Source organism: Heptranchias perlo, chromosome 17 (assembly GCF_035084215.1).
Source record: "Heptranchias perlo isolate sHepPer1 chromosome 17, sHepPer1.hap1, whole genome shotgun sequence".
NCBI classification, from domain to species: Eukaryota; Metazoa; Chordata; class Chondrichthyes; order Hexanchiformes; family Hexanchidae; genus Heptranchias; species Heptranchias perlo.
In genome coordinates this window covers 31,841,382-31,857,459 of record NC_090341.1, presented here as the reverse complement: position 1 = coordinate 31,857,459, position 16,078 = coordinate 31,841,382, and the positions used below count along the sequence as shown (strand labels likewise).

Below are 16,078 nucleotides of genomic sequence, written 5' to 3'. Positions count from 1 at the left end.
GTAAATCCAGGTGTATATTTTAAGTGAGGACAGATTATATGCATGTTCATGCTTATATGCCATTATGTGAAAAATTACAATACATAAATTTGAAGTCTTGAGGTGGGGTTCTTTGTACCCTCTTCCAGTAAAACCTTCGTTATTTTGTAAGCTGTATGGATCATGTAGGATAACTTGATTGAGAAACAATACAAAAAAAATCACTGAATTTATTCAAACCATTAATAGTATAAAATATTTATTTCATTACAGTGCTTCATTTTTTTCTAGAAATGTAAATTGGCAATAAATATTAAAATCAAAATATAACGATAAAAACCCTTAGGTGCAAACAGTGCAGTTATGTGCAGATGTTTTACAAGTACAGGCTTGTGACATAGATTTATTTTGAAGTAACATGTCATGATTGCCAATCAATGAAAAAGTAATGGTTTGAAGGCACTAAATGAACCATATACACTAACCATTGAACTGGCCATTTACCAGTACGCCCTAGAAGTCTGTCAGAAGTGATCAGGTAGAAAGAAATTAACATTTCTTGCAATTTTTCAAATGTATATTGTAATTTATGAATGACATTAGACAAAATGGGCACGATTTTTAAAACGAAGGTGCAGGTGCGTTGGGGATGGGGGCGGGGGATATAGAAAATCGGGATTTTTTGGAACGGGCAGGAATCCCAGAAAATCCTTGGTTCACACTCAGAATTGTTCTGTTTACACATATTTACCAACTTTTCTGACCCCTCAAACTGACACCATCAGGATGCCGGTGATGGACTGGGGTTGACAATTGTAAACAATTTTACAACACCAAGTTATAGTCCAGCAATTTTATTTTAAATTCACAAGCTTTCGGAGATTTTCTCCTTCCTCAGGCAAATGTTTCAAGATCTTGAAACATTTGCCTGAGGAAGGAGAAAATCTCCGAAAGCTTGTGAATTTAAAATAAAATTGCTGGACTATAACTTGGTGTTGTAAAATTGTTTACAACCATCAGGATGGTGGGTGGGGGGGGCGTGATGGCCGCATTCACAAGTACATCCGAGGACGAGGAACATCACCATCCTCGCCAGGCACGGCATGCATTTCCACCACTTGTAGCTCCACAACACAGTGGTGTGCCACAGGGACCTGCACAAAATCAGGGAGGGGAACAACAGATGGACCGACGTCGCAGGAGGCACTATGCTCATCAGAGGGTCTTCAGAATGAAGCTGAGCTTCCTGGACCTCTCTGAGGAGCAGTGCTTACGGAGGCTGAGAGTGTGTTGCCAGGTGGTCGTAGATATCTGCAGCCTCCTTCATGCCGAGCTGCTCCCAGCTGGGCCTGCTGGCATATCATTACCCATCGCATTTAAAGTGACCACTGCCCTCAACTTCTTCGCCTCCGGATCATTCCAGGGTTCCACCGGTGCCATTGCCGGGGGTGTCTCAGTCGTCTGCCCACAAGTGCATAAGGCAGATCACCGACTGTTTGTTTCTCAGGACATCGCAATAAGTCAGCTGCCCCATGGACGACCTCAGCCAGACGGAGAGGGCAGTGGGTTTCCACTCTGTGGCTGGCTTCCCACGGGTACAGGATGTAATCAAATGCATGCAGAAAGCAATCCGAGCACCTCCCACATGAGCCAGAACTGTTCATCAACAGAAAGAGTTATCACTCCATCAATGCTCAGCTCATTTGTGACCACTGCAAAAGATTTCTTCATGTGTGTGTGAGATTCCCTGGCAGCTGCCATAATTCTTTCGTTATGAGGGAATCCAACATCCTGGCCCTCATCCAAGCACTAAACAGCCTTAAGGGCTGGCTCCTCGGACAAGGGATACCCCCTGCACACGTGGCTCGTGACACCTTTGAGGAACCTAGTCAGCAAGGAACAGCGATGATACAATGACAGCCAAATCGCCACCAGATCTGTAATTGAACAAGCGATAGGACTGCTGAAGACGTGATTTCGGTGCCTCAATCGTTCTGGGGGAGCACTTCAATACACACCAGCCCCATGCCCTCATCCAGCATCCACATCTGCCATGAACATTGAGGAGGAGCAGGAACCCATCGGCAGAGCAGCGGCTCACCTGGCTACTCGTGAGGCCAGGGGAGTCATTAATATGTGAACGCTTCTTATAAGGAGATCACAAAGTGAGAATAGTCCAGTCCTCAGACCATCTGGAAAGAGCAGCGACCACACCATCACCGCCCCGCCCAAAACAGTCCTGCAACTACACATACACCCACTGGGTGTAGCATCAAGTCTCACCGTTCATGATGCCAAAGGGCGCTATCACAAAAGGCAGTCAAGAAATGGGCAAGACGTGGCAGTAGTCATGAGAATGCTAACATTTAATGTGACTTTATCAAAAACATGACATTCTGTCAGTCACCCTTGTTCATACCCTTTGTGATCTCAAATCCTTAGCCTTTCTCTTCCTACTGCTTCTACGTGGTTCATCCCCTGTAGGACAGAAACTTTACAACTGGGCTTACAAGGCATCACACATGTCCTCCAAACTGTTCTCCAGTAGGATGGTGGGAGTGATGTGGTACTGACCCAGGAGAGGAATGATGGTGAAGCCCAGTTGTAAAGTTTCTGTCTGTCTGTGTAAGGTGGCAGAATGTTGTTCACCCTGAGTCCAAACGGCCATTGTCAGGGCCTGAGTGGACTTATTTTTGAGCCTTGCTTGAAGCACAATGGAGGCTAGCCTTCTGTCCATCACAGACGTTCCCGCATTTACCTGTGACACTATCTCAGACATTTCCGCAGGTGGCTGCGACACTATCTCAGACAGTTGCGCACGTCCCTGTGACATTATTTCAGAGATTCCCTCCCATTCCTGTGTCACCATTCCACTAATGCAGGAGTTGGACTCCTCTATCCTCTGCGCGATTGTGGAGAGTGCGTGTGGCACCTGTTCCAATACCTTGCAAATGTGCTGTTGTCCCTCGATCGTTCTCCTTTTAAAGGACGGTGCCCGGGGTTCAGCATCTGCGTCCAGCTGATCAGAGCCCAGAGAGGAGTGTGCCCACTGACGTGGACTCTCCACAGCTGCCCCTGCTACCAGTTTCTGCTCGTGCTCACTTGTGTGTGGTGACTCACTAGTTAACCCAACTAACTGACTACTAGGACCCACCGAGGTGTGAGTATCTGCGCTGGTGGATGGCTCACTAAGATGTGATGATGTGCCCTCAGAAGCCTGGAGCTCCTCTGAGGAATCGCCCTCTCCTGTCACTGCGGTCGATGAAGGGCCTGTAAGAGAACAGAAGGCAATATTAAGCATCATCACAGATGTGTCATGTTGCGATGAGCATACTGAGGTGTTCAAAATGCCAAGCATTGATAACATCAATTCATGTTGTGTGTGATGAATGTTAAAGTTGTGTCACCAGACGTTTGTGGGGTGCCAGTCTCGGTGTCCCTGAAGGACAGGCACTCGAGGATGTGACTGATCTCCAGGACCACCTCCTCCGCTTCTGTGAGGGCCACTATTTGTTGTGCCCTCGCCCTCTCGCGTGCATTTTGCGCTCTCTTCTAGAAGGGGAGGAAGTACAGACGTGTGAGTGAGGGTGAAGTGGTCAGCCAATGAATGCATTGCTTTGGGTGTGGCTGACCATGAAAGAGGTGCATCAGAGGGTCAGTATCAGAGAGAGACATCACATTGGATCAGGATTGGGGTGAGTGGTAGTGGTGGGGTCACAAATGGGGAGGTGAGGAAGTGCTCAGGAAGTAAAGGTAAGTTGAGGATGAGCCTTAAGTGGGTTTGAGGAGTGATGTGATGGAGTAGCCTTGGCAGTGCAGAATGGTGTGAGGGCGGGGGGGAATGGGGGGTGATGTGCAACAAGGATGCAGGAGAATCAATAAGTGTACTCACTTTTGCTGACCCACTTCCTGCACTGGACCCAAATGCAGGATATATTGCTCCTGCTCGTGACCTCCTCTGCCACCTCGAGCCAGGCCTTGGTGGCAGAGGCAGGGTGCTTCCTCCTGTCAGCGGGGTAAAATAGTTCCCTCCTCCTCCTCACTCAGCCAGCAGCACCTCAAGTGAGGCGCCGCTGAATCTTGGAGCTGCCTTGCCCCGTGCTGTTCCCATTGTGTCTCCTTGCTCCTTCAGCAAAATCCATTGGAGCAATGGCCCTTTAAATTTAGATGCTCCAGCTGACAGCCTGTCATGCGGGTACGCAGTCCACCCGCTGCACAGCTTTCGGACGCCAAACCCAGAAATAAGGTTAATGGCCACCAATTAAGTTGCGATCGCGTGGGGAATGGTAAGCTTTTATTATTCGGGTTACCCGCGCATCCGTTCACTGCCCCCCGCTGCCATTTTAAAATCGTACCAATATTTTAAAAAGTAAGAGTTGTTTAATCTTTTAAGGCTTTGTAATCTGAAACCTTCTTAAATGAGATGTGTTTCTAAGTCACACAAAAAAGGATTATTCTGCAACCTGGCTTTTCACTTTCATCTTTCTTAATTAATTATCTCTCAATCTTTAGATCAATTACACCTGTTGTATTCAGTCTTCACCCTCTTTCTGTTATTTATGCTCAGACATTGTAATTTTTGTATTTGTTGTGGTAAACTTTCAACTTCTGGTGGAGCAGATCTCCTGTCCTTTGTAGAGCCAACCTGATTTTCATTCCATTGATTTCTGCTCCACCAGATTACCACCCAGGCAGTGAAGGTGATAATTATCCCCCTTCTCTCTCTTCCTCTTCTCTATCTAGATATTCAGTGCTACATCACCATTCTGAGAGATTTCTACAGCTCTGATTTGTCTGTGCTTGTACGTACAGCATAAGGAATGAAAGAATACAAATTACCAGATAGATAAACACATACTTTTTACTTTCCAACTTTGATAGAATTTGAAAATAGTGCTAAAAGTCTATAGTATCTTTAAAGTTTGTCTTTACTGTGACTTGGAAGAATTAACAATTAACAACATGTCTTGTTTACAGTGCACAGCCACCTGTGGGACAAGCTATCAAATGCGAGCAGTAAGATGTGTTGCAGGCTCATATGGCACTATTGTCGATGATAATGAATGTAATGCTGCCACCAGGCCTACAGATACTCAGGTAATTATGAACATCTTCAAAAAGTCAAACTAACTGGTCTTTCAACTCATTGCTGTTTTTGATATCTTGCTGTGCACAAAATGGCTGCTGCACTTGGTTACACAAGAATCAACGGAATTTGTTATCTGTGAAGCGTTTTGAGCTATTCTTGGAAGATGTCATTGGGTGCAATAAGAATACAAGTTCGTTCTTCCTTTTAGCTAATTACTTGTTTTTTCTTAAAGCTCTTAAAAGACCTGAAAATATCTCTTTACTTTCAACCATTTATTTTATTTTGTAGGACTGTGAAATAACATCTTGCCCTGATATGCATCCAGGCAGAAGAGAAGAAAGAATACCTAATCACATGACCTATGGAACCGAATGGAGATTTGGATCTTGGACTCCTGTACACAGATTTAATTTTAATGTTGCTATTAAGTAATGAAGTATTCATCAAAATGACGTAGGAAATAACTATTAATGAAACAGTATTGAATAATTTAGATATTGATGGTGAATTAATATCAACTACTGTTTATTTTGTGTCAGTGTAAAATTACAAATTAATATTACTTACACTTTTCAAACAGTCATTTTGTTTCAAATTTTACAGGGAAAATAATTACATCAATCAAACATTCATACCCATTCTTATTCAACAGTGTTCTGCTACATGTGGAAAAGGTACTAAGGAACGTTATGTTAGCTGTCGAGATCTCCAAGGTGGTGTGGCTGATGATTCAGCTTGCTCACATCTTTCAAAGCCACCATCCAGAGAAGAATGTGTTGTCACTCCATGTGGACGTTGGAAAACTCGTGAGTGGACACAGGTTAGAAATATTGTCTTTAATTATATCACAGTTGTAAAATCAATTAGATTTTGGAGTTCTTTTACAAGAAGCAGCATATTCCATATATTGTGATTGTCAAAAAAAATCATCTATGTTTTTTTCACATGAGCCTCCAGAGTCCAATCCATCTTTTTTCAAACAGCTATCTGATTCCCTTTCAAAATAATTCCTGGGCTCTGTTTCAACAATGGTTTGTCAGGGGTAGGCACCTGGAGCAAATTTGATTTATTTGCAAATTTATAAATGAAAAATGTCAGTTTGCACCCCTTTTCCATTCTGTTGGCCACTGTCTGACCTGCAACTGAACTTATTTTATCTGTTTGAATTCCTAGTCCTTCAGGCTAGGGAGTTGTTCCTGCACTGCAATTGGTGGATTTAGTCTCACCTACCCCACACTGCCTAACAAATTTTACCTTTCTTGGTTTTAAGTTTTTCTCTGTTGATTGCATTGTTTCTATAAAATGAGTTACGCTTTTTGATTGTTTGTTTTTATCCAATGTAGTGTTCAGTGACCTGTGGCCAAGGTAAAGCAACACGTCATGTGATTTGCATGAACTACAAGAATCAAATTGTCAGTGAGAGTGAGTGTGACTTTGATGATCAGCCACTAACTGAGCAAGAGTGCGCCATGCCATCTTGCCCTCATCGCCACCATGGGTATGATAGATCTGGACAGAATGATCACCCATTTCCTCGGTCTAAGATCCTGCCAACACATGGTGACTCAGATCGCACCCAACTACCGGGAGGTAGTCAGTGGAGAACTGGACCGTGGGGAGCAGTAAGTGGCTGTTGGCTAATACTGGTTATTTGGATTTATGCATTGATTGTGATATAAACACATATACATTTAGCAATTATACTTTTTTTTTAATTCATCGTTTTTCTTGCAAGAAGTTGTATGTTCCCTCTCCACTGATTTTTCTGCCTCCCCAGTGCTTCCCTTAACCTCGCCCTTCACATCAAATTCTCCACCCACACCCATAGGCACCTGCTGTACCTTGCCATCTCACATAACCTCACCACCTCCAAAGTTTGAATCACTGGTAAGGCCATCTCCAATCACATCACCCTGCCCACTCCAACCCAACACCATTACCCTTTTCCCCCCTGAAAAAATGGCCTCCGCTCCTTTACCAATTCATTTTCTATCTCTGAACTCCCCCATCTCTGGCCCTCAACCTGACATGATACCACTGTTGCTGTTGGCCTGCTAAACAGTTCCCTCACTTCAACCTACAACACCCTCAACCCATTGATTTGCTTACCATTTCCCACCCTGGTCATTCATCCTGATATAGCTCCCACTTTTGCATCTTTACACCTGAGGTACCAGATTTCAACACATCTGGCGCACAACCAGTCGTCTTGTTGACCGCCAAATTCCCTCTCCAGGGTCAAATGCTCCCAATTATTCTAGGATCAGCTTAGAGGTTAAGTGCAGCCTGCGACTCTTTTTGCCGTGACAAGCTGTCTCTTCAAAATGCTTTTTTTGCCCCTTCAACTCTCATTCTTAATACCATACAGGAGGAGCATGGATTTCTTTGTCTCAAAGATTGAGATCATCCACATATGGATGTCCCTACAGTTGACACCGTTACTCATCCTAATTCTGATTCCCTCATCACTTTGTAACTTCTCTCCCATATCACCCACCTTCAAGCTCATCTCTACTATGAGACGAATTTTCTGTCCCCTTCGTTCCCACCTGTACCTGACCATTCAACTACCTTTCTTCATCCCAGTGCTCACTGACATTGTTAATAGCTCTCTTTATTCAGGTACTGTTCCTCTTTCTTTCAAAACCACCATTATTGCTCCCTCCTCAAAAAGCACAGTGTTCACCCCTCCATCTATCACTTCCAACGACTGCCCAATCTCTAATTTCTCATTCTTCTCCAGGGTTCTTGAAAATGTCAACGCCTGCTCGCTGCATGCCCACCTTTCCCAATTTCCATCAGTTCAATTTTCATAGTATTATAATAGGTACAGCATAGGAGGAGGCCATTCTGGCCATCGTGCCTGTGCTGGCTCTTTGACAGAGCTATCCAATTAGTCCCATTCCCCTACTCTTTCCCCCATAGTCCTGTAAATGTTTTCCCTTCAAATATTTATCCAATTCCCTTTTGAAAGTTACTATTGAATCTGCTTCCACCACCCTTTCAGGCAGTGCATTCCAGACCGTTACATGTCACTGCGTTAAAATGTTTCCTCATGTTGCCTCCGACTCTTTTGCCAATCACCTTAAATCTGTGTTCTCTGATTACCGACACATCTGCCACTGGAATCAGTTTCTCCTTATTTACTTTGTCAAAACCGTTCATGATTTTGAATACCTCTATCAAATCTCCCCTTAACCTTTGCAATAAATTGGATAGCCAGTTGGTGAAGGATAGAATACTAGAGCCTAGTCTTCAGTTGCTTCCAAGCCTTTATTCACAGAGATTCACATTACCCACTCCCTAGATAAGCTCGCGTATGAATGGATACAAGAGAGTCCCCAATTGATATGCTCCACCTGAATACAATTAGCACTAATTGATATAAATCACGGATACAATTAACAACTTTCTCCGTTCTAAGGAGAACAACCCCAGTTTCTCCACATAACTGAAGTCCCTTATCCCTGGCATCATTCTAGTATGTCTCTTCTGCACTCTCTCCAAGGCTGTGGTATCCTTCCTAAAGTGTGGTGCCCAGAATTGAACACAATACTCCAGCTGAGGCCTAATCAGTGTTTTATAAAGGTTTAGCATAACTTTCTTGCTTTTGTACTCTATGCCTCTAATAATAAAGCCAAGGATCCCATATGCTTTTTTAACAGCCTTCTCAACTTGTCTTGCCACTTTCAAAGGTTTGTGTATGTGCAACCCAGGGGTCCCTCTGTTGCTGCACCCTCTTTAAAATTGTATCATTTAGTTTATATGGCCTCTCCTCAGTGTTCCTATTAAAATGCATCACTTCACACTTCTCTGCGTTAAATTTCATCTGCCGTGTGTCTGCCCATTTCACCAGTCTCTCCACGTCCTCCTGAAGTTACTACCCTCCACATTGTTTACCACATTTCCGAGTTTAGTATCATCTGCAAACTTGGAAATTATACCCTCTATACCCAAGTCCAGGTCATTAATATATATCAAAAAGAGCAGTGGTCCTAATACTGACCCCTGGGGAACACCACTGTATACTTCCCTCCAGTCTTAAAAACAACCGTTCTCCACTACTCTCTGTTTTCTGTCCCCTAGCCAATTTTGTATCCACGCTGCCATTGTCCCTTTAATCCCATGGGCTTTAATTTTGCTAACAAGTCTATTATGTGGTACTTCATCAAATGCCTTTTGAAAGTCCATATACACATCAACTACACTACCCTCATCAACCCTCTCTGTTACTTCATCAAAGAACTCAATCAATTTAGTCAAACACGATTTTCCTTCAACAAATCCAAGCTGACCTTCATTTATTTTCAACCTGCCCACAGCACCAAAACCACCCTGGTCAAAGTTAGTGCTTTATCCCTCTGAATCCAACTTGACCTCTCTGCAACATTCAACAAAGTTGCTTTTCCACTGCCTCCCCTGTATGTTCACCTCAGTGAGACTGCCCTTACATGATTCTACTCCTACCTGTCCCAATGCAGCCAATGCATCTGCAGCAATTACTTTTTCTTCTGCTTCGACAAGGTCACCACTGAATTTCTTCAAGAATGCATCCTTGACCCTGTCCCCTTCCTCATCTGCATGCTGCCCTTAATAATATCATCCGTAGACATGGGTTTCTATATGTATACTAACAATACACAACTCTATTGCACCACTTCCCTCAAACCCACAACTACCTCCGAGCTGTCAGACCAACTGTTTGATATTAAGTCATGGATTAGCTAGAATTTCAGACAATTGACTATTGGGAAAACTGAAGCTGTCATTTTCAGTCCCTGCCAAAGCTACGCAGCCATGCCATCGATTCTATTACCCTCTCTAATCGTTCACTCAGGCTGAACCAGAGCGCACACAATCTCAATGTTCTGTTTGATCCGAAATTTAGATTAAAACCCCAAATCCTGTCCATTACTAAGATTACTTACTTCCACCTCCACAATGTTGCCTACCTCCCACCCCTACCTTCACTGCTGAAACATTTATACATGGCCTCACAATCTCAAGACTTCACTACTCTAATGCTTTCCTTGCAGGCCTCCCATAAACTGCAAATTGTTCAAAACTCTGCCACATTTATGCTGTCTCACATTAACCCTCCATCACCTGGTCCTTAACTGACATACACTGGTTCCCTGACCCCAATGCATTCAATTCTAAATCCTTGTCCTCATCTATAACTGCCTTACCTCACACTATCTCTGCAATCTCCTCCAGCTCTATGGCCCTGATATTTGCGGGGAGAGAGCGCATTTGTGGGGGGAAACCCAGAAATCCCGGGAACGCAGAGGTTCTGCCGAATTCAACGGCAGGACCTCATTATCATTTTTAAATTCCATTTCCCGTCCGGCGGCAGGCCAGATTGACAGGCTGGCCTGCTGCCGGGCGGGAAATGGAATTTTAAAAATGCACTGTTTCCTTGACAGCCAGGGCCATCCATACGCACCAAGGGTGATGACTCTCTCGATTACCATACTGTATAATGAACATTATACCACAAATATATTGAATGCCTTATTGTGGTGCATACTGCATGCCACCTCGCAATCTGTCCAAGTTTCAGAATATTATTTCAACAGTAGCCTTTGTGGATGTACATGTCTCAATCTACCAAAGCTTTACTTGATTTGATGCATTATGAGTTAGTGCCGTGATCAAGGATATTAGGACATACCTGTGGTCACTTAGGAGCCAGCCAAAATGATAGATAGCAATGTGCATTGGCTGAAAAGTAATTTTGAAGTGATTCCAAGAAGTTGGCAATTGCATACGATATCATATTTTGGATATTACATTCAATTTCCATGTTCATCCAGCAATGATCTTTGTGATTTCAATGTGACATGGCGTTGCATAATGCTGCACAAATTTCACTGAGTGCACCCAGAAACCGTGGAAACCCTGCTGCCTGGCTATTTGCTGATCCATTTTTTATGCATTTAGACAAGTAGATAAAGTGTGTCTGTGACCTCCTGGATGTAATCAGACATCACGTGCTAAGGAATAGCAGACTCATTATTTCTTGGTGCCTAGAAGGAACCTACAGCATAGAAATTCATGTTACCCCTCCCAGCTGTTAGTAAAGCAGTGATTATCAAAACATGGCGATTCTGGGTTAGCAGCTGATAGATAACAAGTATGACCAAACACATCACTGCTCAAGCCAGTGGTAGAAGGCCGCAGCGGACGGTCCCCGGCAATCGGGATAGATTGGGGCATGGCGGGGTGGTCAGAACATGGTACTCGGGAGGGAGGCAAAGATTAGGGCATGGGGGGTGGTCGGACAATTGCGGCAGCGAGCAGAGGCCACGATCGGCAGAAGGTTTGCTTGACGAGCCGGGGGAAGAACTCCTGGTTCACAAGCAGTGCTATAAAAAGCCCTTACCTGCATGATCTGGCAGCTCCTTTCTCCATTTTGTTGCCAAATTTCCCGAGCCCTGGGAAACCCGATTGATCAACTGCACTGTGGGAGCCTGATTTAAATATTATAATGAAGTGCCCTGCCTCTCAAAAGCGGGACACAGACGCGCCACACAACATGCTGCTGTAAAAAAAAATGGCAGCAGACGCGTACGCGGCGGGTTGGGGTTGTGTTTGCGATTTTTAATTTGGCCTCCCTTCCTGAATCTTGGGGGAGGGGGTTAATATCAACCCCTATGTTCCTCTGAGTCCGCCCTTCTCTGCTTTCCCTCCCTTCATCATACCACTGGTAGCAGAGAATTCAGTTATTGCAGTTCTACGCTTTGGACCCCCCTCCATAAACTTCTCCACTTACACACCTCTCTCTCCCTCCTTTTAATAACCTCCTCAAAACCCACCCCGTTGACCAAGCTTCCTGTCACTCATCCTAATCTTTTCCTAAACTATGTGCCTTAGTTACAAGATGACTGTGACTATAATTATATTATTTAAATGAAGCTCCGATTTGGAATTAACTCTTCCAGTTGAAGGGAGGCGGCAGCTGCTGGATCCAGTAGGACGTGCTTTTCCAGTACATTGTGCGTCAGAAAGACCAGGAATGCTTCCCCCTTGCTCCCCAAGCTAATCTGATCTGATCTCTGCTGCCACGCCCCCCCCCCACCCGCGATCGCGCCTCTCGGCCCCCACCCGCGATCGCGCCTCTCGGCCCCCACCCACAGGCTTTTCCACCTGACAATGGCCAGACTGTCAATCTGGCCAGCTGCCTGGTGGGAAGTAAGGTAAAAAAAATTCCAATGGCAGGAACTCCACCTTCCCAGTATATCCTGGTTTCCTGGCCGTCTGACAAGCACCCCCGCTCCCTCCCCACCTCCCCCTTAATACTGGGGCCATTGTTTTGAAGAAAGAACTTGAATTTATACCTCAGAATGTCCCCAAGCACTTTTAAGTCCAATGAATTACTTTTACAACCATGTATGTAGACATGGAGTGGGCCTGCTGTTTGTTGAGTGGTCTAGTTATGTTTCAAATCTTGTTTTGTTTCCTTTGTAGTGTTCTAGTACATGTGCTGGAGGGTTCCAACGGCGTGTGGTGGTTTGCCAAGATGAAGATGGATACGATGCCAATAACTGTGCTGAACAGGCTAAGCCTGTTGAAATGAGGTCCTGTGAATCTGGTCCTTGTCCTCAGTGGATTTATGGCAACTGGGGAGAGGTAGTGTTTCTTCTGCTAATAGTTTTATTCTCCTTTACTAATAGGCAATTTTTTAATTTCAAGCATGGTATTTGACTCAAGGACACAACACGGATTTTATAAGACGCAATGGCACAATTTATGTATTATTTCCTACTATCAAGTTGCAGAGTAAGCAATTTAAATTAGATCACATTTACATTATTACAGCGTAATCAAAGTATTAACATCAGAATTAAAATAGTTGTTATATGAAGTCCTACCTTTTTAAATTTCCAGTGTTTACCCTTTTGAGGGCTATACATTCAATTATATTTGGAGGTTGAACAAACAACGAAAAATCAGGGAAACAAAATTTCTTCAAGATATTTTGACAATAAAATAGATTTTATTCACAGTCCGGGGTGAGCATAAAACAGTATTTGGGTTTTGCCATGTCATGAGGTCAATTTTAAGCCCCAGGCAGGAACACAGCCTAGCGAGTGGCCGGCCTGGCCGCTAAAATCCAGTGGCAGGAGGCTGCTGCTGGGAACCGGAGGGAACAGTCCCCAGGACAAAGGGGAGTTTGACAGGCATCGTGGTCGGGGGAGGAGGATGGAAGCCTGGGGCAGTGGGGGGCCCATGATTTCTCTCTGAGGCCTGGAGGAGCACTCCTGCTTCTTTCTGGGTCATTTCTAGCCCTCAATGCAGCTCCAGGTAGCTTCGGCCCAACAGGAAAGCCACCACTGCTCCCCTGCTCGTGCATCAGGTTAATACTGCAGTTTGCATTTATAAAATATGGACCCCACCGACTTCGGGAAGGTATCGGGCAGTTCGAGGTAGGAGCAAAAAACATAGGAACAGAAGTAGGCTATTCATCCTCTCGAACCTGTTCAGCCATTCAATTAGACCATGGTCGATCTGTACCTTAACTCCATTTACCCGCCTTTCATCTATATCCTTGATACCCTTACCTAATAAAAATGTGTCACACTGAGTCTTGAAAATTTCAATTGACCTCAAGGGATTTAGGTGTCCATGTACAGAAATCACTAAAAGCTGGTGCACAGGTACAAAAAGTAATCAAAAAGGCTAATGGAATATTGGCCTTTAAACCAAAGGATTCAAAAGTGAGGAAGTTGTGCTTCAGTTGTATAGAGCCTTGGTCACACCCCATCTGAAGTACTGCGTTCAGTTTTGGGCATCAAACCTCAGTTAGCTGTGGAGGGGGTACAGCACAGTTTCACCAGAAATGTACCAGGGCTTAAAAGGTTAAATTATGAGGCCAGGTTGCATAAACTTGGCTGTATTCCCTTAAGTTTAGAAGGTTGAGGGATGATCTAATCGAGGTGTTTAAAATGGTAAAGCGATTTAATAGAGTAGACACAGAGAAACTATTTCTTCTGGTGGGGAATCCAGGACAAGAGGGGACTGTCTTAAAATTAGAACTAGGTCATTTGGGAGTGAAATCAGGAGCATGTTTTCATGCAAAAGGCAGTGGAAATCTGAAACTCTTTCCCCCAAAAGCCTGCGGGTACGGGGTCAGTTAAAATTTAAGATTGAGATCAATTGATTTTTGTTGGGTAAGGGTATCAAGGGACATGGATGAAAGGCAGGTAAATAGAGTTGAGGTACAGATCAGTCATGATTTAATTGAATAGTGGAACAGGCTCAAGGGGCAGAATGTCCTATTCTTGTTCCTCTGTTTCCATTTGCATAGGTCATTCTTAACAGTGAGGTATAAACAATATTCCAGTTCCCTAAGGTGTGTGATAATGAAATTCAGCAGATGATAATAGCTGTTGTTTCCTTCGATCATTGAAAATAGTTAAGTTCTCTAATGCCAATTGTCACAAACTATTGCAAAATGTATTGTCCTGAGTTCATTAATTACTCAATCTTAGTAGAGATGAAAAGGTCATAAAATACAAAGGCAGTTTATCAAAGCCTACATCCACATTCCACATGCCATATTCTGAACTCTACATTAATTTACAGGAAGTGATGTGTCCACTCAGTAGCTTAAAAATATTTCAGCAAACTGACCAAGCTACGTAACTGTTTACTCATCACACATTGGGTTCCAACCTAGTCTGGATTAGAATTGTTTATTAATGGAGTTGTGCATTTTTCTGGTTAATAAATCAACCAGTTTATTAAAAAGTGAGTTAATGTTCCAGATACTTTAAATTTTCAAAATATTTATAACAGAAAAGCATATCTGATCCTTTAACCTCTTATCTATTATTTTATTTTGCACTGTTGATATTTCCAAAATGCTTTTGTTGGTTTCTGAACATAACTATTTCAGACCACCTTTTCTTTCCTTTTTTCACTGCAAGATTGTTACTTTTTAACGGATATGATGTTGATATTAAATTTATAGTGCTCCCAGGTCTGTGGTGGTGGATCAAGAACAAGACTAGTTGTTTGTCAGCTTCCGAATGGCCAAAGGCTAAATGACCAGAACTGTGAAATTCTTGACAAACCTCCTGACCGTGAACAATGCAATACTCGAGCTTGTCCTACAGATGATGTCTGGCACAGAGGTCGTTGGAGCTCGGTACGATAACCCTTCTATTTATATAACTTAGTTCATCAGTCTATGGACATGTCAGTTTATAAAAGTTATGCTTAATGCCAGGGTATAATTTTGTAAATGTCATCTTTGTGGGTTTACATTTATTATTTCCTAATTGAATTCATGCTGCTGTTAATAATATGAAGGCCAGTAATATACAGTACACAGTTATGTACCTCAAGTCACAGGCAGTTGGTGCAAAAGTATCTTTTTATAACAAAATGATCTGGGAGCTTGTGTGTAGTCTTAAGATTCTAACTATCTTGTAGGATTTTTAATCCCATCCTTTTGGTCAGCAGGGGTATTAGATTTGTGTTATGGTATGTATGGCTTGTTTGTCTATGAACCTGTCACCTATCAGTGAGGGTGAAATTCAACTTCAACGGGGGTGCTAAATGGGTGGGGGCAGATCGACTGCCTGTTATACATCCTAGCTGACTTTCATTTTCATTGACTTAAATGGAAATGAAATTCCGGTGGGATGTATAACAGGCAGTCGATCCACCCCTGCCGAAGTTGAATTTCACCCCCAGTAACTTAAATGCACCACTACATTTTAGACCAGCTTCAAAACTATCTTCCTCTTACCAAAGACGAGATTAATGTTCAACATACGTCATACTCTGAACTGTACATACATCTGTAACAACTGATGTATCCTCTCAGTAATTTACAAATTTTTCATCAAACTCTGACCAAGCTACTTAACTGTGGCCTTGTCGCCAGAATGGTCTACTGGTCCCATCTTTGTGTCCATAAGAAGTAATGTGTCAGTTCAACAATTAAGAAAGTAATTTTTGAATTGCCACCAAACTTTTCAGGTAATTTTCTTTCATCAT

At 43.3% G+C, this 16,078-nt stretch overlaps 1 protein-coding gene across 2 annotated transcripts in view; it reads left to right on the top strand.

Moving 5' to 3' along the window:
* adamts9 (ADAM metallopeptidase with thrombospondin type 1 motif, 9) overlaps positions 1-16,078 on the top strand; it is a 259,676-nt gene that overhangs the window by 107,357 nt on the left and 136,241 nt on the right. For both annotated transcript variants that reach the window (XR_010966102.1, XM_067998852.1), the window contains exons 23-28: positions 4,957-5,076; positions 5,357-5,464; positions 5,721-5,888; positions 6,412-6,690; positions 12,539-12,700; positions 15,045-15,221. Coding sequence is in view for 1 of the 2 variants with exons in the window: in XM_067998852.1 (XP_067854953.1) it covers positions 4,957-5,076; positions 5,357-5,464; positions 5,721-5,888; positions 6,412-6,690; positions 12,539-12,700; positions 15,045-15,221 (1,014 nt within the window). In the remaining variant the exon portion in view is untranslated. The remainder of the gene's footprint in view (positions 1-4,956; positions 5,077-5,356; positions 5,465-5,720; positions 5,889-6,411; positions 6,691-12,538; positions 12,701-15,044; positions 15,222-16,078) is intronic.